Source organism: Formica exsecta, unplaced genomic scaffold (assembly GCF_003651465.1).
Source record: "Formica exsecta isolate Colony F162 unplaced genomic scaffold, ASM365146v1 scaffold314, whole genome shotgun sequence".
Taxonomy (NCBI): Eukaryota; Metazoa; Arthropoda; class Insecta; order Hymenoptera; family Formicidae; genus Formica; species Formica exsecta.
This window is the reverse complement of record NW_021850397.1, coordinates 1585261-1607529: the sequence shown is the minus strand read 5'-3', so window position 1 is coordinate 1607529 and position 22269 is coordinate 1585261. Positions and strand designations below refer to the sequence as shown.

Sequence of the window (22269 nt, the reverse complement as noted above, 5' to 3'; positions counted from 1 at the left end):
CGTAGTAAAAAAAAAATCTAACCAGTTTTATATGACGGTACAATTGTGTTTTAGAGTACAGAGACTTTTGACATACATATATATAGTTACGCGTGCGTATGAATATGTTTTTGCGTATCACGATATGTGTATATCCGCGCGACTTCAAAAGTCGCCGCACGGCCGGATGCAGCGCGTGCGGTAATAACGCGGTCGTTATTCTTGATATGCAAAGTGGAAATAAATGTGAAATGCGGGTTACGAGATCAACGATGTCCGGCGAGCCTGGAATTTATGGGTGAAAATCATAAATTATGTATAACATAGCTTAGTTTAGTGATGTAAAAAAATCTCACTTATCTCTTATACATTGTGTGCTTTTATTTTTTCGCACATTCATAAATATTTCGGAATTATCCTTTAAATGTCTTTACAATTTTGATTTCGTTAAATAGTGCCTTGCTCTTTTCTATATAATTTGGATAATAATGATATATATTATATATTTAAACATGTTTAAAACAAAATTTTCTGCATTGAAAGCTATGCAATTTTTAATATATATATTTTTAGTTAGTCTTAAAACTAAATTTGAATTTTGTAAGATTTTATATCACTATACTTGTGTGAAATTTTAGTTTTAATAAGATTTACACGACAAAGTAGACAAAGTAGAATAATACCACGGCATATCCAAATATTTATTGATTTTAGTGTTAATCACGGATCATTTAAACAAGAGTCGCATTTCTGCGATGTTGAAGAATTTCGTGCAATCCGTCGTAAATATATGCGACCCCTCCGTTATTTTGCTCTCGTCGACTCGACGAGAGGGGTAGGATAAGACCGAAGGGAGAGCTAAACAAGCTCCCGCCGTCCTTCACGCGATGGTCGAGTAGACGTCGAGGGCGCCACGATGGGTCTGTGTGAGGGCGAGAAAGGTTAACGCGATCTCTCGTACAAGGGTGTACGGAATATTGATTCGCACCGGTGTTAGAAGCTTTCTAGTCCCGTAAGTGTACGTTTGAAAAAAACAAACGCGAATACACACACGTATAAAAGATTGCGATGTCATTAGAAAATATTTTAAAGAATTGTTATATTATTAATGTGAAAATCTCGTGGGAAACAAACGCTTGCTCTAAGTTTTTAATTCTGAGCTTAATTACTTTTAAACATCTATTTAAATTTTTAAATTTCGACACTTAAATAGCTTAAAATTTCCAATACTTAATTATTTCTTAAATAGTGTTTAATTTTGAATAAGCTTGAAATTTTAAAGACAGATTATATTTCCATGAAGAGATTAATAAAGAGTAATTAAAATATGAAAAAATTGGAAAAACTATATTTTCTTTTCCAAAAGTAGAATAAATTAAAAAAAACTGATTTCATCATATAATTGCAACCCGAAAGCAAAAATAAATTATATTTATAATCTATAAAATTCATTCTTTTAAATTTATAAAGTCGTATCTATATATAAAATAGAAATAGACATATCTTTCATGTTATAGACTTATTTTATTCCCGTTTTAAAATCTTGGTTTCCACCATAAATTTCATGTAAGAAAAATTTCAATGAAGACTATCTGTTGTTTAATATTTATCATCTATTTGTTTAATGTTCAAATTCAATATGCTAACAAATTCGACTTAGAATTCTCAGAATATGTACATATAAGATTTCTATCACTTTCTTTCAAAACAATAATAAATTGTTATTGTGTGTGTGTTGTGTGTAAGATAATATCAAAAATTTTCTTCAAGTTAGAGAATTTTATTAAAAATAAAAATTAAATATAGATATTTTTATGCAAATGATGAAGAGATTGTATACAGTCGCACATGGGCGTCCTTCGTGCAACGACGAGTACCACCCTCCTGTTGCCAACCAGACATCGATCCAACGAGACTAAGTTTCTTCTTATACAAGAAGCATCTCTTTCTTCTTCTCCTTCTCTCTCTCTCTCTCTCTCTATCGGTGTGCTCGTTTCCTTCCATCGGTAGCTTTTTTCCGAAAGGATTCGCGAGAGTATGAGGAGCGCGCGGAAAGAGCACGGGAATATAGAAACCATCGCGAAAAGACCATTATTATTAGATACAGATGTACTCGATGTCGAGTGCTATTTCCGTGCCGATCGAAATGCGCGCGTTCTATGCACAAAAGATGAGCAAGATGAGAGAAATTTAACCCTTTGAAGCCCAATGATTTCGATTCGAAAATCCTCTGGAAGCCTCTATTTTATCGAAGTTCTATCGGAACTAAATTTTGTAAAAGTAATTTTGGAGCAAAACCGTTTGAATTTTAAAAGATTAAAGGATATTCTTTGACCAATTTTTTCAACCGTATATATATTAACAAAAACCTAATTTGCTTCAACTAATGTATTCAGGTTAGGTGATAAAATATACACAAAAAAAGAAAGAGAAATGTTGTTTTAATGACAAGATTTTATTAAAATTAAAAGATTTTGACAATTTAAGATTTTTTAGAACTTAAATAAAATGCAAAACTGTATTTGTCAATTAACATGAGGTTAATATAGATAATATAGGTAAATAAGTCGGCTTTCCTTTTCTGAAATTTGATTGTCAAGATGTTTGAAGTTCAAAATTAAACAGTTGAGACGAAAATCGACTGTCATTTACGAATATTTACTTTTAAAACATCTTGCATATATCCGAAAAAGGCATGCTTTTAAATTTTCTATAGGTCACCATAAAGCGCGCGTGCAAATATAGATAGTGCGTAATGGAGTGTGCACTACAGGAAATGTATACATAGTAGTTATGGCGTTGTGGAATAGCAGAAACGCATTTGGTAAACCGGATGCACTTTAATACGTAGTACTTTTTATATTTTACTCGAGAATCCTTCTTCTATATAAGAATATTTTACGCGTAAAAGTGTCTATGAGTTTTTCAATTTAAGTTCATTTAAGATTATATTTGTATTCGATGATATTTAATATTGGCATTATTTGCTGCATTTTGAATTTTAACTAAAAACTCATTATTAATTTATATAGTATAACTGTCTTCTGTATGATATAAACTTAATTTCGTTAGTTTTACAACAACAAAATTTTATCATCTTACACTAACTCTGTACGTTTAAAAAAAAAAGGGGATAAAAATAAAGATATAATTTTTGATAGCGTTTTATCATTAGTATTAAATCCAATAAAATTGAGATTTACAATATTTATCATCATTTATCATTATCAACGTGTTTGTTCCCAAAGATTTGGTAAAATTTCTCTTCGGTTTTCTGCATCGCACAAAAAAAAAAGAAAAATTGCGCGATTCGTCGATCGCCGTTTACCTTGTGCCAGATCTCTGACCAGCGTTTCTCCGTTTCGTTCTAATTTATTATCAAGTGCAGCGTGCGACCGTGAGTCACATGACAAGTCGCCGACGAGAGATCGGGGCGGACGTTCACGCACATTGTCGCACGAGCGGGGACATGCGTGAGTGTGCGAGCGCAGCCGGACACACCGTAAACAAAACGTGCCTCTTATGTTAGCGAGGGAGAGCGAACAGTGCAACGACCTGCGCTATTGTGTGACGTAGTTTTCGAATCAGCTGACGCCGCGGGACGCATCGTTCGCTTATCGCGCGCGTGATTGCTTCGACATTCGGTTCGCTTGAACGATCACGTTATTCTATTATTTTCCGATTACGAGACAATATTTGCGTTCTTGAAAACCTCGTCGCGTGCGCGGCGCGAAAAATATATCTTAAATATCACTTTAATCTTAATCTTTTTTTGAAATTATTTCAATCTGATGTAAAAGATATATATTTAAAGAATTATTAAGTAAGATTTTCTATGTATATGGGAGATTCTAACAAATTTTATGCATGATCAATATATTTTAAAAATCCTTGGACTCACTCTCTCTCTCTCTCTCTCTCCTCCCCCCCCCCTCTCCCTCTCTCTCTCTCTCCTTTATATTTTCTCATATAACAAAGCATTGTCACGATTCATTTCTCTGATTGTACATTAGAAAATATTTTAGAAGAGGTACGTGATGTTAAATATGTATAAAATAATAAATTAAAATTAATAACAAAAAAAATTGTTTTCAAGTTGCTAATATTACTAATAACAATGACATATTATTTTTATGCAATTTGATAATGATATTGTCCAAGATTATCATTTATTTATTTTTTCTGCATATTTTTCATCCAAAAATATATGTAGGTATCAACTATATAATTTTTTTTTTTAAATTCATCAACATTTAAAAATATAAAAAGATCCGTCCGTAACGTTCCTGCGCAATTACTTAATAAAACATGTTCGTCATTGCGTATACATTGCTCTGGTTTTCGTAAGCGAAGATAATACCGATAATCATGCTTAGAGTTTTGTAACATTGCGTATATCTTGACGTATAGATAGAAACGTTGGGTTAGGTTAGGTTAGGTTATGTCCTTACCACAACAGATTGTTGCAAGACCAGCGTTCGCTTTCACTCTAGCGCTGACTCAACGATACGCATTAATTAAGGATCTGAATTTTATCATCACTCGCGCGAGAGACCCTTATCTCTTCCACGAAATAATACTCTTTGTTCTCGTTGCGTTAACCGTTTCTCGACTGCGCATTAAAATGTTAGTGACATTGATTATCTTACCTTTGCTCCGGATTCTGTCGAGACGGCGTCCTTCTTCCACCTCTCCTTCTTTCCGTCGATTTAAACTTCTCCGGCCTCTTGCGACACTCCTTCGTATCCACTACGAAGATTCCGCTGTATCGAGGGTCTCGCCAAACATGGGAATGCTTCTCGTCGATATCTGGACGCGATGACACAATCTTCCACCATGAGGGAGATAGAGAGAGAATTCACCGATGATCGTTCAACGACAGATGAACAAATCCGATCGCCTCGCCAGCTAGGTCAAATTCCAGCCTTCGTATTTTCTTCCCTTTGTCATAACAGCGAACTGTCGGAAGCGAGCGACAAAAGAGAGCGAGAGAGATAGATGCACAAAGAACGTATATATGCGCGGTATCTATAGAGACGGACCACCGATCGAGCGAACGGTTAAGACAGAGTTGGCGACGGGATCACTTTACGCGAGAATCGGATGAAACATCTCGCGTCGCGACGTCACATCAGGCGACATGTGTAGAGCCGTCGCCGTGCGAGTAAAAATAAACTCTACACAGGATATTCTCGGACGGCGAACGATGGCGATGGCTCGGAGTCGCGCAGTCGATCCAAGTCGACACACGGCGTTTTTTCCGGTCATGCCGGACGTCGAATCGTATACTCACATGACGAGACGCGAGACGATGGACGATATCATATTAACGGATCTTGCGTCTCGACGGGACGCACGCGAACGGCTAGAAACGAACGACTAAATGCGGACAGCCGTCTGTAGCACCGCTGCTCACAGGTCAGCCATGTTGGACTGGCAGCTGGCTGAATGCTGCTTGCTGCTGCGCGCTGTGACGTCACGGCGTGTTTTGATCACGTGACGCGTCAGCACCGTATAGATCGCGAGTTTAACCAAGTGCATTTAATCGAGACGATGATGCTAGTAAATTCTTGCTTCATAAATATTAGATGAATTAAATCGATTTGTTTGTTCTTTTTTTTTCTATATAACGTTTGTAATCAGATTTTAATTTTAATTAATTTGAGAAAGTTTTAAGATGTGCCACACAATTGGAAGCATTCATAATTTTTTTTTTTTTTTTTAAGCTATTACGGATTTCACTGACGTGCTGTATTAAAGTACGATTAATCGTAGTTTTTTATATTAGGCAATACATTTCACTGAAATTTTTCCAGACATTTCACCGATTTCAAAAATTGCAAGCATAAAACGTTTTCTCCCGGTGACCCGCTAAGCACGTAAACAAACAAATTTTCCAGTCACAAGAGAGAGAAAAGAAAACTAAAAACTAGGATAAGAAAACAGAAAAAGAGAGAAGAAGAACAGGAAAATTCCATCGGCGGAACGTCTTCTGGTTCACCACGAGACTGCAAACAAACACAAATCCTGCGGTGAAAAAGGAGGAAATGTTGACTAGAAATCTTGATAATTATACGTAAAGCTTTCTATACCAGGATATAAAAGGAAGGTTTTTTTTGTTTACCCGCATTCCCATAAATTTTTCATTAAAAAAGAAGAATAATATCAAGATAGAAGAATGAAAAATTTGATTTATACCACGAATATCCAGTGCTTTTCGTATTTGGCACGATATAATATTAATAACGCATGATTAATAAAAGCTCAGAAACTCATTTTCATTGAATAATCTAACTTTGCAAATAAAAAGAACTTCCTCTCCAAATTTTTAAAAATTCACATATTTTAAGACGTAGAAACCGAATGTGTTCAAAATACATAAAATATGTATATAAATTTCGATAAAATCGGGAGGAGAGGGGAAGAGGAGATTCTTTCATTAATTTATTTCGTTCCTTTAATACTTATAATACTCGAACGCAATTATACCTGCAGCTCAAACATTCCGGTGTTACAAATAATCGCGCAATATTGTAGATAAGCCGAAAGTCAGCCATATTGCATTCGCATTAATATCTAGGAATTTCGGAATCAGATTAGTTTTAACAGAACTGGATCAACCGTAACGGAATCGAATCAGCTCTAACGGAATCGGAAATTGAGATGTTTATACCTCGCGCGTGATTACATCGGAACATTAGTGCAGATTTAATCGCGATCGAGGCGGTGAAATAATGGAATCAGTAACTGTAATTAATATTATCGTTGTATAACTAATACTATGAACGCGGCAACTCTATGATTATCTTACGGTAATTATATATTACGATATAACTATACATATTACAGTATAAGATTTTCATTTCATCATCCGAGTTATGATTTTATAATATTAAGAATAAAATATCGTCTTGTAAATAAATCAGATGATTTTATATCGAACATTTATGATATAACAAACGTGCTTTAAAAATCGAACCAAAAATTACTAGAAAACTCTTTCTCTTAATTATTCCTATTACCAAAAAATAAAAATGTGCATTTTCAGGGGAGAAATATTCGCTCATCCGCCTGAAGAAGAAGGAAAAAACGGAAAACGCTGAAAAAACTCGGGGGTTATATGCGGCATATGTATGTCGATAAGTGAGTACAGTACAGTACTTGAAGATGCGTGTCGCACACACGCGGTGAGAGAAGATATAGGCAACCACGACTCCCCCCTAGGCGCCCACCACCCTGCAACGGTATATATCACTCTCTCTCTCTCGCGCTACCCGCGCGCGCGACCCCACGCGTCTCGCAGTCGGTACTACGAGTCTAGAACACCCTACCTTCATGACAGTCTCTCGTGCGATGGATAGCGGCGAAGTGAGGCGCGACGTTCCGCGTTGAGGCGCGGAGTGGGGGTGAGGAACCGAGAAAAAGAATAGGGGAGGGAGAGAGAGCGCGCGCTCGCTCGACTAGCGAAGAGGCCGGGAGGTGGGGAAACGTGGCGGAGCGGGAGAAGGTTTGACAGACTGGTGGGAGAGGCGCGCGCGACGTGGGGAAGGTGTACGGGTCGCGGGAAGGAGCTTTGCCTCCCTGCCGTCCGCCCGCAGTGCGCGCTACGCGATATCACTAGTCGGTCATGTATGTGTCACTCTCACGTTCACATTGGTACCGTTCGGAGTCTTTCGTTAACCGCGTTGGTGGTATTGCTACCGCCGTTCACCGTCGCGTAGTGTGTGATGTCCGATAGTGTTACACCTGGTGTGCGTTCCGGAAGTTGAAAGTGTGTCCGGTTCGAGGGGTCCGTGCGCGCGGACGTCAACACACAGTGCAGGAGAGTAAGCGCCGTCGTTCTCTCTCCCTCTCCCTCTCCCTCTGTCTCTCGTCACATCGGTCGTCTTGAACCGATCGCGCGCGTATCGGGACATATTATATACCGATAATACGAAAAAGTGCGCGCGCACTTGGGTCGGTGGCGCGGAGAATCCGCCGTAGAGAAGCGCGCGCGCGTCGAGAGAGCGGAGAGAAAACAGGAAAACACGGTGAAGTGAGACGCGAACGGCGAGAAGATAGCGCCGGACAGAGAGGGAGAGGAGTACGTTTGAAGTGGTACGTTTGCGCGAACGACGAGTCTCGTGGCTGTTTTCACGGAGAGAAGTCCCTCGTTCGTTGGCGCGCGCGTTCATCGAACGCAAAGAGAAATAAGGAGTGGCTGAGTGCGGAGTGTGTTGAGTAAAGGAAGGAGCGAGATAGGGAGAGTGACCGGCCGTCGCCTCATCGGCCTCATGGCTCTGTTGTTTAATGCCCCTTCGTGATCGCGCGCGACAGGAAGAGATCGGCCGCGGAGTGTTGCTTTGTGCCGTCGAGGAATAGTGATCGCTCGTGACAGTGTCCGCCGTCGCGTCCCCTCCCCCGCTCGTACAGTGCGGTGCGTGCGCCCGTTGTTGTTTTTCCTTTTTGTTTTTGGGGGCGAGGCACGCTCCTCGGAGGATAGAAGGAAAAACCGGGTCGGCGACAGGGAGGCCGGGAAGCAAGAGAGAGAGAGAGAGAGAGAGCGAGCGGAGCGAGAGAGAAGACGGAAGAGGAGCGGGAACAGTGGGGGTGGGAGACAGGGGGCGCCTACTCTGGCGCGCGGCGGGACGCGGGGGGCGGGGGGGGGGGACGGCCGAGGGAAAGGGTGACTGGCGGACCCGGCTGTGGCGATCCGAAGTCCAAGTCGCGGATTCGGCACGCCGCGGTCTACCGATCGTAATATGGCGTACAAGTTTCGCGAGGAGATCGTGGGAAAGAGGTTCCTCTCGGTCAGTGGTTTCACCAAGCTGAAGGTGAATAAGATTAGTGAGTGGGGTTGGCGTGCGGGAGTGATACGTGCTGCCAGTCACAGGGATAACGGCTGTCATGATCTTCAGGTGAGTCATCCACCATGAAAAGAATCTTTTATACTTTCCTTTTCTCGTAACTCGGATCGCCAAAACGTTTAGAGGAGATGATGATCGGTAGTTATCATAGATTCGCCCGCGGGTAGACGATAATATGTACACATAATACACGACGTCTCGCGCCGCGCCGTTTGTGTTTACATCAGCGCGTGACCTTTCGTGCGTTGTCCCGAGTACGCTCGCCGGCTCCTCGACTCTCGACGATTGACGATTGTTCCGCGAATCATCTTAACGACATATTATTGTTACGAGAAATGGAATTTGTCGTATTAATCCGTAGAGTTCGATGGTAAATATGCGGGCAAATACAGTGTGTATTATATTAAATAGACAAATCGTGTCGCGAATATTATTTTCGTAATTCTTTCGGAGTTATCTCTTCTTCTCTCTTTTATCAAAAAATTATACTGTATATAAACTAATATTATAATTATATATTAAATTGTTTGTATATATATTACGCTTTTGAAAACGATGCAATGATATATCACGATATTTCAATTGAAATTATCGTTATTACAGACGATGAGAGAGTAAATTCCGAATAGCGAATAATATCTACGTTATATATATTATTAATTGTGAATATTTTTGATTTTTGTGAAAAGATTATAATGAAATTACCATCGATCTCAGCGTAGATGCATATTTCTAAGAATTATAATTTTATAAATATTTGCACATAAATATAATATTGAGGATTTTCTTGTAACTTGTCTCAGCAAGAGACATATATTCGAGATAAATAAATTGAATAAACGTTCTTGTAAAGTAATTTGATGATGCGATAGCTGCTTGATGTCTATGTTTTTTAATGCAATGCAGTTATATAAATGTTTGCATATTTTCAAAGGATATTTTTCGGATGTCACGTATCTTAGACAATAGATTTAAAATCGCTGATATCTATCGAAATACTTTACAAGTACAATATGTTTGATATTTTATGCAAATTTCGATATATCTCGAATTTATATGATCATAGAATTGCATATTTTATTCATATATATATATAATTCATATAATAAAATTGCATATTATTTATATAATATAATATTACATATTATCATGCGTGGCTATTTTTTACGTGCGGAAACGCAATTATTGGAAGTTGGCTTCATTATTAAATCGCAATGTTTACAAAACGGCAAGTTTCTAATGGTATTATATCAATATCATTATTATCAATAACCATCAATGTTTTAATCGTCAATATAATAAGCCAAGATGAATTTAAAAATTAGATCAGAATCTTTTACCAATATATTAAAATAAAATTTGTTGAGGCGTTAAAATTTCGTGATCTACATAGATTGCACATATTTTTAAAAATATCTCACATATAGATCTAATCTTTTATAATTACAAATTTTAAAGCTTGAACACAAAAGAATTCATGCTCGAAGGATTCGCGGTTGTCGGTTGATATAATTACGTAGGTTTACCTGTCAGTTCTTTTTTCTTTTTATATCGAGTCACAACTATTTCAGTTTCCGAGGACATTGGCAACTTACGTATCAACGCCAAATACAAACAGACACACATACATCCGCGAGCACGGTGCCTGTACACTCGACGTACATTTTCCGCGTTACTTTGCCAGTAATATTTGCCAATTATACCCTGTAGCCAAAGACCGCAGATTATTATGCCGGTAGAGCGTGAAATCTCGGAAAATCTCGACCTTGCAAGCTGATTTTTCCATTGCTTTACAACGATGAAATTCATAATGCTGAATTTTGATCCGAATAAATCGCGCATTCGAACAGTCATCTTCGCGGTTTGATTACACAACGAATCGAATTTTGGAACACTCAGACATGCGCGCGCAAAATTAATTCGGAGTACCACTTTAGTGGCAGTACTTATCTCTTACGAAACAGTTGTCCTCGGATACCACTCATTGGCCAATGAAACAATTATCTCGATGACGATAACATTAATTTACTTATGTATTATTATAATAATTACCAGCATAATTATCGAGATGTTTTCGCAGAAAAATATTAAAATCTCAGTTATATATATTATAGCAGAGAAAGATTGCTATAGTTTGAGAATGTTGACATGTATTATGAGAAATATAATACACATAAAAAATATTGTTATATTTATATTAAAATATTATTTTAACATAATAAGGGAGCAAGAGAAAGTTAAATACAATTCTGTCAGTATCACTTGAGTATCTGAACAAGTTTTATTTTAGATTACTGTAATGCATTAATGTTGTAATTAATATATATATATATATATATATATATATATATGTACATTTGCGAATTGTCCATTAGCAATGTATTTAACATATATTCATGATTTGCATTTCGCGTTGTTGATGATTTTCCGCGAAGTAAAAATAAAGAGAAAGTATTTTGAGCGAACCATTATTATAATTAATAAATATTTGCAATTTCACGAAGAATCGTCTTTTTATAATGGATAATAAAGATTATTAAAATTGTTAGTCATTTACATATAGTTTTTGTCTATAATACTCAAACTGATCTAGATATTTTATCTAAATGAAAAATAAATATCAGCAGTTATTTCTTCTTAATTATCTGTTTAAATTATCTACGCAAAATATGCGTAAAATATCTAAAAAAAATTATTATCCGACATATTTTTATTAGTAATATGTACGTGTAAACTATTAAATTTAAAATTTAATAAAAAACTTTCTAGTTTTACTTATTTTGTCAGTATTAATAATACATTTCATATGGGTCTTCTCATTCTTAAAGAATTTTAAAAAATTTAACAAGTATAAACCACGTTAACTATATACTGAAAATTCTTTGCACATTATCCCACGGTTCAAATATTCCTTCCGTAAACTACGTCATTTATCCAACCCGGCACCGGTTGTCAGTTGCGATGCAATCGATCGATCTCCGACACTCGGAGTTAATAATACCAGTATTTATTCGCGGGACTCATTAACGGGTCGCCCGGTTTCAACTATCCCTAATGACCCTTGCGGCGTCTGCGAATTTATCGCGGCGCCAAGGAGCATCCGGACGTCACCCGGAGTGAATTTAGTTGACATCTGTTTAGTATTTGCCGCTCTAAAGGATCAACGACTACAAACGCCATTAAATATTCCGGGGTCATCGCCGCGCAGACGAGTCCGCTTTCCGGTTTTCTCGACTTGATAAGTGCTTTCGCGTTTTTTGGCTCGTAGATAATCCTGTGGTTGATGAGAAGCCCTTCCAGTTTCATCGGAGGTGCAAGGTGAAAGTTATCGAGTCATCTTTATTTTAATTCTGGCAAATGATAATCCTAATGTGAAAGGTATCCGAAGTAAGTAAAATTGTTTTTCTCGAAGAAAAAAATTGTTGTTTTCTTTCCTGTCTCTCTCACTCTCTGCCTTTGTATGTCGATAGTGTCGACGATAAAGAGAAGCACCTTGAAGTATTGACAAGTCGTTGAAATATCGAACGCGTAGAAAATAGGTATTTTATCGATAAGGACGTACTAGTATGAGACTCGCGCGCTCGTCACCTTGAAACTTCTCTTTGCTAACTTTAGACATGAAATGATGCATAACTCAACAATGCACTATAAATCGCAGGATGACAATGAAATGTGAGAGACGTAGTATGTAATTATATAAAATAGTTTTTTATTCTGATTAGCGATTTTGTTCGAAATTATATACATCGGATCCCTTAAGAAGATTCATTCGATGCAATTCAAAGTAATTCGAGTATTTATAGAAAAATTTGCTTTATCCATAAATATTGGGAAACTTAAAAAAAAGGAAAGATATTTTTCGAGCTCTTTATCAATAGATTAATATATTCAAAACATAAAATTGATTTGTGGATCACAAGCTAAAAAAACAAAGAATTATAATTATATAATTATCTGTTTAGAGAGAAAAATTATCAAGAATTAATAATCATTTTCATTCAGATATCTCACATATAAAAAGTTTAAAATTTTTGGTGAACTATATTATTGTTGTATTATTACTTTCGCTATTTCACAAATCTGTTTTTGATAATTAGAATGTATTTTTTATAACTTTTTTCAATTATTTTTCGAAATATACTCCATTCTATTGTGAACAATCTTTCGGAAAATGTCTATTCAAGTAAAACTGGTTTTCTTGGTACGAAAATGTATTATGACGATAATTTTGATATATAAACCTTCCTATTGTTTTAATGCAGCTTTCTTCGCGCACCTGCTACATCTTCGAAGAAGCACCGTTATATTTGGTGCACGAAATGTACGAAGTGCCTGGTGAGAAACGCCGCGGTAACGCGGTTATGCGGGATGGTACATTGGTCAGGAAGAAATTCCGGGAGGGACAGGGGGAAATTTGGACCACCAGGGATGAAGGGGGAACTGTTGCAGGGACCAGAAACGTGGCGGTGGTACCCCTGAATTATCGAAAACTCGCGATCGTGCTACAGACCCTGAAATTTGCGGTTCGCGAAACCGCGTGCCGGCCACGTACTATGTACCCAACACTTTCGCATAATTTGTATAGCGGGGCGATGTTTCGTTACCGTTGAAAATTGCGGGGGAAATTTCGGGTCAAAACGGACGGGGGTATCAGGTAAATTCAGTGACCGACGATAACACTCGCACGTGCGAAACGGGTCCCGGCGAACTTTTCGAGAGATTTATTATTTATTTTAATACGATGTAAGTCTCCGGTTTTGAAACATTGCAACTTCTGATAAGATACAAACGAGATTTTCGATTTTTCAGACATCGCTTTTAGAATAAATGACACGTTTGTGTGTCTCAACAGAAATAAACGCGTGCTTGCGCGTGCATCGTGCACGCGTATCTGTGTGTGTCGCATTCTACGCAAAGATTCTTTTTAAGTTACGAAATGTTATTTTTTCATGAACGCATGTTGCATTCTATCTTATCTTATCGGGAAAAAAGTCAGTAAAGTCATGGTCATACCATTCGCAATGAACTCCTTGTATCGCTTTAATGCCTAACGTATTATTCACTGTTTGCACTTTCTTACTTTCCTTGCAAGTTATGAATACATTGTGAATTCGCAACAGTAGAAAAACGAATTTTCCTTGTATATGTGACGGCGGTTTTGATTATATCGAAGAAATTACATTTCCTTCTTTGAAGAATTGACTTTGTAATTTCAACGAAGACGTTGTTAATTATCTTAGAATTTTTATTCAAAAAATTAAACATTTTAAAGGTAGATTTTTTCCAGAAATCGAAATTAGACTAGAGCATAAAAGCATGTATTTTAAATTAAACTACTGCAAAAATGGAAGTAAGAAAATAGAAAAATAGTGTTCTCTTTATAATATTTTCCAATTTTTTAAATGTGAAATTAATTAAATTAATTAATTAATTATTTTATTAATTTTATTTCATTCTTTTTAATATTGCATATACAGCGTACGTTTATAATTTATCTAATTTTGCAATAGTGATTTTATGACAATATCTGAGAACCTTTATAAGAAACGTCAAGATTCTTTTAGTTCTTTATTATTTATGCTTATCGCCGAGATGACAAAAGCCTGAGATAAATATCTGTGTGAAAAATTGCATTGAAAGCAGAGTCTCATCAATAATTAATTAATTAAACATTTCTACTGTATATTTAATATTGCTAGTATGAAATTGTGTTTTAGATTTGCAGATTAGAATAGAAAAGTAAAATATTACATTTATAAAATAGAGATTGATAAAAATATATTATTCGAACTGATTCAATCATACGTAAATGAAAATTTTAGAAAATAAATTAGCAGACGATAATAAGCATGTTGCTCTCTTCGGCAACGTTGAACGATCAATATTGTTGGCTTTTTCGTTTTTCGTTTTTTGTTTTTTTTTTTGCAAATGGTAAAATTGATATTGCGCTGTCATGAAATAATGGTCTCTCTTTTTCGTGTCCGAAGGTAACTTACATACGGTATTGCGAAACCGATTCCGCGAGCGTCCGGGTTTCTCCTTGCACTTCGCTATGTAGAATGATTATTATTTACGTTGAATTAGATCGCGGTTTGGAACGCATGGATGCGATCGGTCGCGAATGATTTCACATAATCATGAAACCTGACGGTTCTTTGTACACCGTATACGCCTTAAAGCTCACAACACAACAAAGGGACGACAGATGCATTGCGCTACTGTGTAACACGCGGCATTTGCACCATACATGTTCGCATTACCGGGCGTTATTTTGTAATCCCGCAATTTGTCCGTCTCCCGCGTCATACAATTAGACACAGTCGATGAGTTTTCCACGGACCACAGGTGCTTAATATACGGCGGTCTGTGCGCGCGTTCTGACAAATGATCGGTGTCTTCATTTCTCGCGTAATCACTCTGGCAGCGTTCCGCGATCTATACCGAAACATGACGAAATTACCGAGATTGAGAGACGTGTGTACCATGTGTATGTGATCAATTGATAGGATTAATCAAAACTAGAACGTATCATTATTGCCGGATCGTTAGAAATCACGAAGAGACATATATTCTTTTAAATCTAAAATTTTTATTAAAAAAACAAAGAATATATATTGTTTAATTATTGTTTTATATTGCTTAATGGCGATTTTCATAGTTCTTTATTAAATTAAATTTATAATATATAAATAGCAATACTTTTTTAATTTTTAAAATTTTATTTATTTGATTTTTTCAAAAAGTACAGAAAATATTCTCCACATCTCTTACTTTGCCATTACGTGTAGTACCAATAAGCTGCATAATATAAGAACATGCATATATGTACGTAAAGTAAAAACTGCTTTTATACCTAAGTGTCGCAAATAAGGAAAGATGAAATATAGAGATTGAGAAATCGGTCACTGACGTGTATAGAAAGTGGATCTTACAATTAATCTACATTTTAATTAGATATTACATGTGGTTCTAATATCGAATTTGCATACATAGCTTCAATTATCGAATTGTTGAATGAATTTTTGTGTTTATGTTCATATTTAAACGTGAAAATCAAGAAACTTCGAACGATTCTTCGCGCGGAATGTCGCACGTGTTAGTGTTTCTTGACAAATATTCAATGAATTAGTTTCTCTCGACAGATATTCGTCATGCCAAGTAGCTGTTTAGTTCCAATCCCGTTATTGCATCGAGGACCCTATCGCTATCGGTCGTTTTTAACGACATAATAAAATAAAAATATTCTAATAGAATAAAAAAAGAGAGAACATTACGTGTGATAACACAATAAATTTTTATTTTTTATGTAGACAAACGTTTATTTTTTTGTTAAATTAAAATGTTTATTTTAAATTAAAAAGAAGAAAAAAATGAATAAAGTAAAAGAAGAGTAAAAGTGAATAAAGAATTTATTATATCAGGTGATTGCATAAGTTCGCTCAAAGTAAATAATTCCCTTGCGTTCCCACCAAACACACAGCAACACCTTCATCGGATGCAAGCCAGCCTTTGCTACGGGTTCTGCTCCTTCAGCTGCTGTTTTCCATGTCCTCTTTTGCTGTACGTTTTTGTAGAGAATCCACTTTTCATCGCCTGTTACCATTCGATCTAAAAAAGGCTCTTTTTTGTTACGCTCGAGAAGAGAAAGAGCCACAGTCATACGGTTTAGCTTATTCCTTTCAGTCAGGAGATGCGGCACCCATGTATCAAGCTTGGAAACGTATCCAAGTTTTTTTAAATGACGAAAAGCGGTTTAATTATCGATGTTCAGCCTCTTAGCAATATCTTCAGTTGTAATCCTTGGGTTTCTTTTCACTAAGGCATGCACAATGTCATCATCAATGCCAGAAGGCCGTCCAGAGCGGGTTTGATCCTCCATGTTGAAATCACCATTTCGAAATCTGCCAAACCACTTTTTGACTGTTCGGAGAGCAGGAGCGCGGTCCAAATAAACTGTTTGAATATTTTTTTGTGCAATCCCAACACTCACGCCTTTCCGAAATTCATGTAACATTACATGCCGCAAATGCACCTTTTCGTTCTCCATTTTTAATGATTTCTCTTATGCACAAATGGACTTATCTGAACAATGTCTGACGCTAAATTGACATAAGACAACGTCATCTATTCGGTGTAAGCAACAATTACCACACGAAAACAATAGAATTCCGCCATGCAGTAACTTAATGCCATCTATGAAAATCGGGCACGAACTTATGCAATCATCCAATATAATATAATGTATTATACTATAAGCTCACAAAAATGTGTGCTTATACATATAGAAAGAAGAAAATAAAATATTGATTTATGTTAAGTGGATCACCAAAAGGGAAAAGAAAATGTCTCTTTCTCTCTCGATTTCTCTCTTTCTCTCTCTCTCTCTCTCTCTCTCTTTCTCCAGCTTTGTAGGCGATTATCTCTGCGCAATAGAAATATTTCGCTCGTTTGTAGTTCGTCAATATTATTACGCAATGAATCGCCCACACTGCGACTATGTTGTGCCACTTTCGTTATTTGATACATACGAAATAATTCTTCAGCGGGTTTCCTGCTTGACCAATCCGAGAAAATGGTGTTTCTCCATGAATATATATTTTTCATTTTGCGAAAGCTTCTCACGTCATGGAACTGCTAGATTCGATTCAGTATTGATTATCACTAATTCTGATTAATCCAGTTTTTTTCTATCTTACATCTATATTGTGTATGTATAATGTTATTATACATATAAAAAAAGCACGCGTTTGTATGTGGCGGTTCAATAATTAAATTAAGCAACGTAAATTAATTTAAATTACCGCGGATTAATCGTAAGCCTAAGTTATTCGGACATGTACTCTAACAATCGATATCATCGCGAGTAGTCACTGACAGAGAATCACGCGATAACGGGTCTTTAACCCTATCGCGTGACGTTTTACTGGTTTTGGTTTACAAAAACAATATCTTGAATGAGAGTGTACCCATAGAGAGAACAAATATACGTCACGCATTATATTATTTTTCTTTCGAAGATTTGACGAATTTGCCGAATAATAAAGGAAAGTCACGTCGGACATCAATTATTTAATATACATACATGTATATTAAATAATTTCTGCTTGAATATAATTTGTATTAACAACAATTTATTCACTTTCTTTAGAATTAACGTATACATTCGGTATTATCATTTATGTGACGCACTTGAAAAATCGGGAATTTATGATATTTGTGCGAAATACTTGAAAGACACAGTCGCGTTCGCGAGCGCGAATCTATCTATCCAATGGTCGGTTGTTGTAAACAATGACTTTGTGTCCGACCCAGATTCTAAGCCCACGTAGAAAGCGGACTCGCTTGCATAATCCCTAAGCGCGTACCACGGTATATGCATTCGTTACTTCGCGTGTCGTAGACAGCGCAGACGGATTGCACACCTGTATATGCGTCACCTATACACCTACGCGCTCGTCTGGACCCGTACCGCTATAGAATTGGCCGCCGGACATACATAACCGATTCGGGCAAAGGTTCTTTGATATCGCGATGAGGAATGCGAAAGTCTCAAGCTCCTTTGTCTCATGTTAAGATAACGAGGAAAATGTGCATTATTTTAAAATTACATCAGAATATTTTTCAGACGATTTATAATTTATGATAGAAGTTGTTACGATAGAAAAGTTTATGAAAGAAATTTGATTTATTTGTAGCCAAGCTCGATTTTTTATTTGTTATAAATTTTGTTCATTATCACATTCACATACACATATATCATCTTTTTAGCAAATTTTAGCTATATTCTATTGTTCTCTAATATACTCTAGCATATCCCGCGAGTTAAATTGTACTCCGTATGCATTTTCGCATCGATATCTAGGAGGGAAGAACCGTTCCCGTTAGCTCAGCACTTTCACCCGGATCATCACGACCCAGATGATCGCGTCTCTCTAACGGTGTGGAATGCCTTTCCTCTCTTTCTCTCTGCATCTCCTCATCTCCTTCTCTCTTTATACATCCCGCGAAAAATATTTCCGAATATCAAACGTCTCCATCACACGTGCGAACAATGCCGTGAAAATCGCGCTCGGGCACAATTCGCGACCCGTTTTCAGCTCGCGAGAGAGCGAGGAACGGAGGCGTATAGCGAGCGGCGGCGGGCCGGCGGGACGGCCGGCTCATCGGGAGGAACGGAGTGAGAGGCAGACTGAGAAGAGAGTATCGGGTAGAGAGGGACGAGAGGAAGAGACGGAGACGGCCGAGAAAACAGGTTCCCCTGGCATACCCGGCGACCAACCGCCAGCCGGGGACCCAGGTCACTCACCCAGATTCTACAAACAACCAAACACCGTCCATCCTCCGCCCGTTTTACCATCCAGTCCTGCTGCCTTCTAGCGCGATGCTCTTCTTCTCTTTGTCGCTACCTCCCCCGTCCCTCTCCCATCCTCTTCTGTTCTGCTTTTGCACCTCGACGCGAGACGCACCGCGGCATCTGGAAGATTCTGACAAGCGAGGCCAGCTCACCGCGAATCTTCGGCATGCATGGCGCCGAAGACAACGCAAATTGACGCGAGAGAGAAAATGAGAGAGAGAGAGAGAGAGAGAGAGAGAGAGAGAGGGGGAAACCCGATGACACGATGTCTGCGAGACATGACCCTCTTCAAGGTTGCGACTGGTAGATTCGCCTTTGCGTTGATTGCTCGTGACGGCTCGTCCTCACGTGGCATTGTATAGAGACAGGTGCTGTCGTAATGTTGAATTGTCAAGCTTCGACTGGCTTTGGGAAAACGGAATGTAGTGGTATTGCCTTGTCACAACATCTCTGTGACACTTGTGGTCTTGCGAAAATATCTTCGAAATCTCGTATGCAGTTTCGATGACGCCTGAGAGTTCTAATATTAGCATAAGAAAAGCTATATTTTTGCTTCATAAGAATATTTTACAACTTCTGATTTTAATTTCAATGGCATTCTTTGATGTATTTGATGAGCCAGATTTTTCTTTGAAAAATTCTTGGATGTGATGGAACATTTCTTTCATCGTGATTTTTAACATTTACCATAAAATATCTTTGCAATTAAACCTCGAATTATAAAAATTTGAAAAAGTAAAGTTTACTTGTATTTATCAAGAAATACTTTCACAAATCGACAAAACAGTCTGTCATTCAAAATCAAGTTCAAAAATTTTGAAATATTTTTATTAACATATTTACATTGAAACGCGACTGGCTTTAAAACAAAGGATTCAAATAATTTTATAAAAAATTGCTACGTATTGTTATAAAATATACTGGAAATCACTCGAGATCTCTTTCTTTACACTTGAAAAAAGTGATTAAAGTTTGAGATATTCGAGGAGAAAGAGAGAAGAGAGAGAAAGACAACTCGATTTATATCGCGCATAACTATAGAACAGAATTTCATTTTTTTCTGAAATCGCATAAAGCGGAAAGAAAGAAATTGAAATAAAGATAATCGAGGATCTTTTGTTTCCTCGTTATTTTTTCTCTTTCTGTCGATCAATGTTCTATTGTGAATATCACTGTGAATATAAATAATGCGGTTCATAGCTGTCTCCTCGCAGGACGAAACGAATGAATTGCATACAACACATATTACATTCGCTTTTAATATATTTTTATATTTAAAATTTCTTTATCTCTTTCTCTCTTTCTCTCGAATAATGTGAGGAGTCTACGATACTATCGTGACATTTTGTGCCACGAGGTTCGAAACCTTTAATGTCGCGCGAGCGTGGTTCTAGAATCGAGTATGCAAGTCTATGCATTATGCGAGCTTATATACATTATGCGCGCATTAACGAGAAGCATGTACTCGTATATTGTCATTGTATTAAAATTGAATAGCACGTATACATATATAGTATAGTGTAATATGTGCTCGCGCGCGTAGCATTTAACGAAATCTATAAATTTATTGATCTTCTCCTTCCATAGAACTCTATCTTCGATAATTTCCCCGATTAATATCGACACATTATGTGCTGTCTTACAAATAAAATCTGCGCCAATATTATACAAAGTTTAAATTAAGATTAAGTCATTGGTAAATCGTATGGATTTCCCATATCATCTTATCCCAGTACACGTGCTCTTTTCAAGGATGACCGGATTAAACATATTCTGGCATAAATTTAACATATAAACGTCTTTTTTTTTTCCCGAAAGCACGATGACTTGTGCATATAAGTGATGCAATTTGCACTCATGCTTGAATGAAAACAGATTTGTGTTTAAAATTCAGGTTCTATGAATAATTAATTATCAGAATCCTCGTGGCATATTTTAATCGGCATACATTTAATTGCACATTTAATATTTAAAATATGCATTTGTAACTACGTATCTCCACGTAGTATACGCAATCTTTCTGATTTAAATAGAAAAATATGTATATTTTTTTATATAAATAAATTTTGAAAAAAATATTTTATCTTGTGCACCGTACGCTATAAATTTGATATCTTGTATTTTTTTTAAACGACAAATTTTTTTAACGATTTATTTTTATAATCATAATTATATTTTTCTGTTTTACACGGTAATTTTATTTTTAACAAAATTTAGATTCTGTAGATAACGAAAAAAAACGCGCGCATTTCGGAATAAAATCGTTATCGTTTATACTTTGTTGTTACCCGTTTGAATTTTTTAATTTCTGATTAATCGAATTATTTACACCTCGTGTAGTCTATATATATGTATATATCGTGAAATCTGACAAAATCTTATGTCGCCGACTCTCTTGATTTCATTTGTCTATCTGAAAGCGTGCCAAATACCGCGCCGACCTGCTACGATAACGATAACTTATCGCTCGTTGCTTAACTTATCTTGTCGACCTCTTTGCCCTCGTATTTTATGCGCCTTCTGTTGTCGACGTCGTTAAGACAGAGATCTCACGAATTGCGTAGATGCGTGACTTTTGAAAATCGCGAAATAACACCGCAAAGCGTTCGCGAGATTGTAAACCTCCGTATCAATCTAGAATGTGCGTCTTTCAGCGCAAGGTTTTGAGCACGTTTTTCACTACAATGAAAACGATGACATTACACTCGTACGTAAAATTAGATCAAGGATGGTTTTAAAATTCGGGTCGAATGCTCTTCAGTACTTTTTTCGAGTGTTACGTGCCTATTCTCTCTAGTTCTCACAATAGTTCTTCTCATTGTACATTTACACTATTGATTTTTATTAATTATATCGAGAATATACAAAGCGAGATGATTGCATTGATAAATACGGTTGAAGTTTTCGATAGAAATAAGTCAACTTCATATATTCGATTAACTCGAAAATAAATTTGATATGATCTGGTTTATAGTTCTTTTAATTTCGATACTTCTTTAAATTCTGTCATCTATTTACGAATCTTAACCGTCCGAACAAACAATCGTGCAAACCCTGTTTTCGACGAGTAAAGTTTTTGCAATCGGAAGA

General features: G+C 36.8%; 2 protein-coding genes across 3 annotated transcripts in view; one reads left to right on the top strand and one right to left on the bottom strand.

Annotated features, from left to right (window-relative positions):
• LOC115237871 overlaps positions 1 to 5582 on the bottom strand; it is a 32119-nt gene extending 26537 nt beyond the window's left edge. The window contains exon 1 of one of the 2 annotated variants that reach the window (XM_029811224.1): positions 5273 to 5582. In XM_029811224.1, coding sequence (XP_029667084.1) covers positions 5273 to 5304 — 32 coding nt within the window. In that variant the 5' untranslated portion in view covers positions 5305 to 5582. The other variant, XM_029811220.1, reaches the window with a different exon arrangement.
• A 3047-nt stretch (positions 5583 to 8629) lies between these two features.
• The window catches only part of LOC115237891 (probable JmjC domain-containing histone demethylation protein 2C), a 304898-nt gene continuing 291258 nt past the window's right edge, over positions 8630 to 22269 (top strand). The window contains exon 1 of the mRNA XM_029811255.1: positions 8630 to 8876. Coding sequence (XP_029667115.1) covers positions 8721 to 8876 — 156 coding nt within the window. The 5' untranslated portion in view covers positions 8630 to 8720. The remainder of the gene's footprint in view (positions 8877 to 22269) is intronic.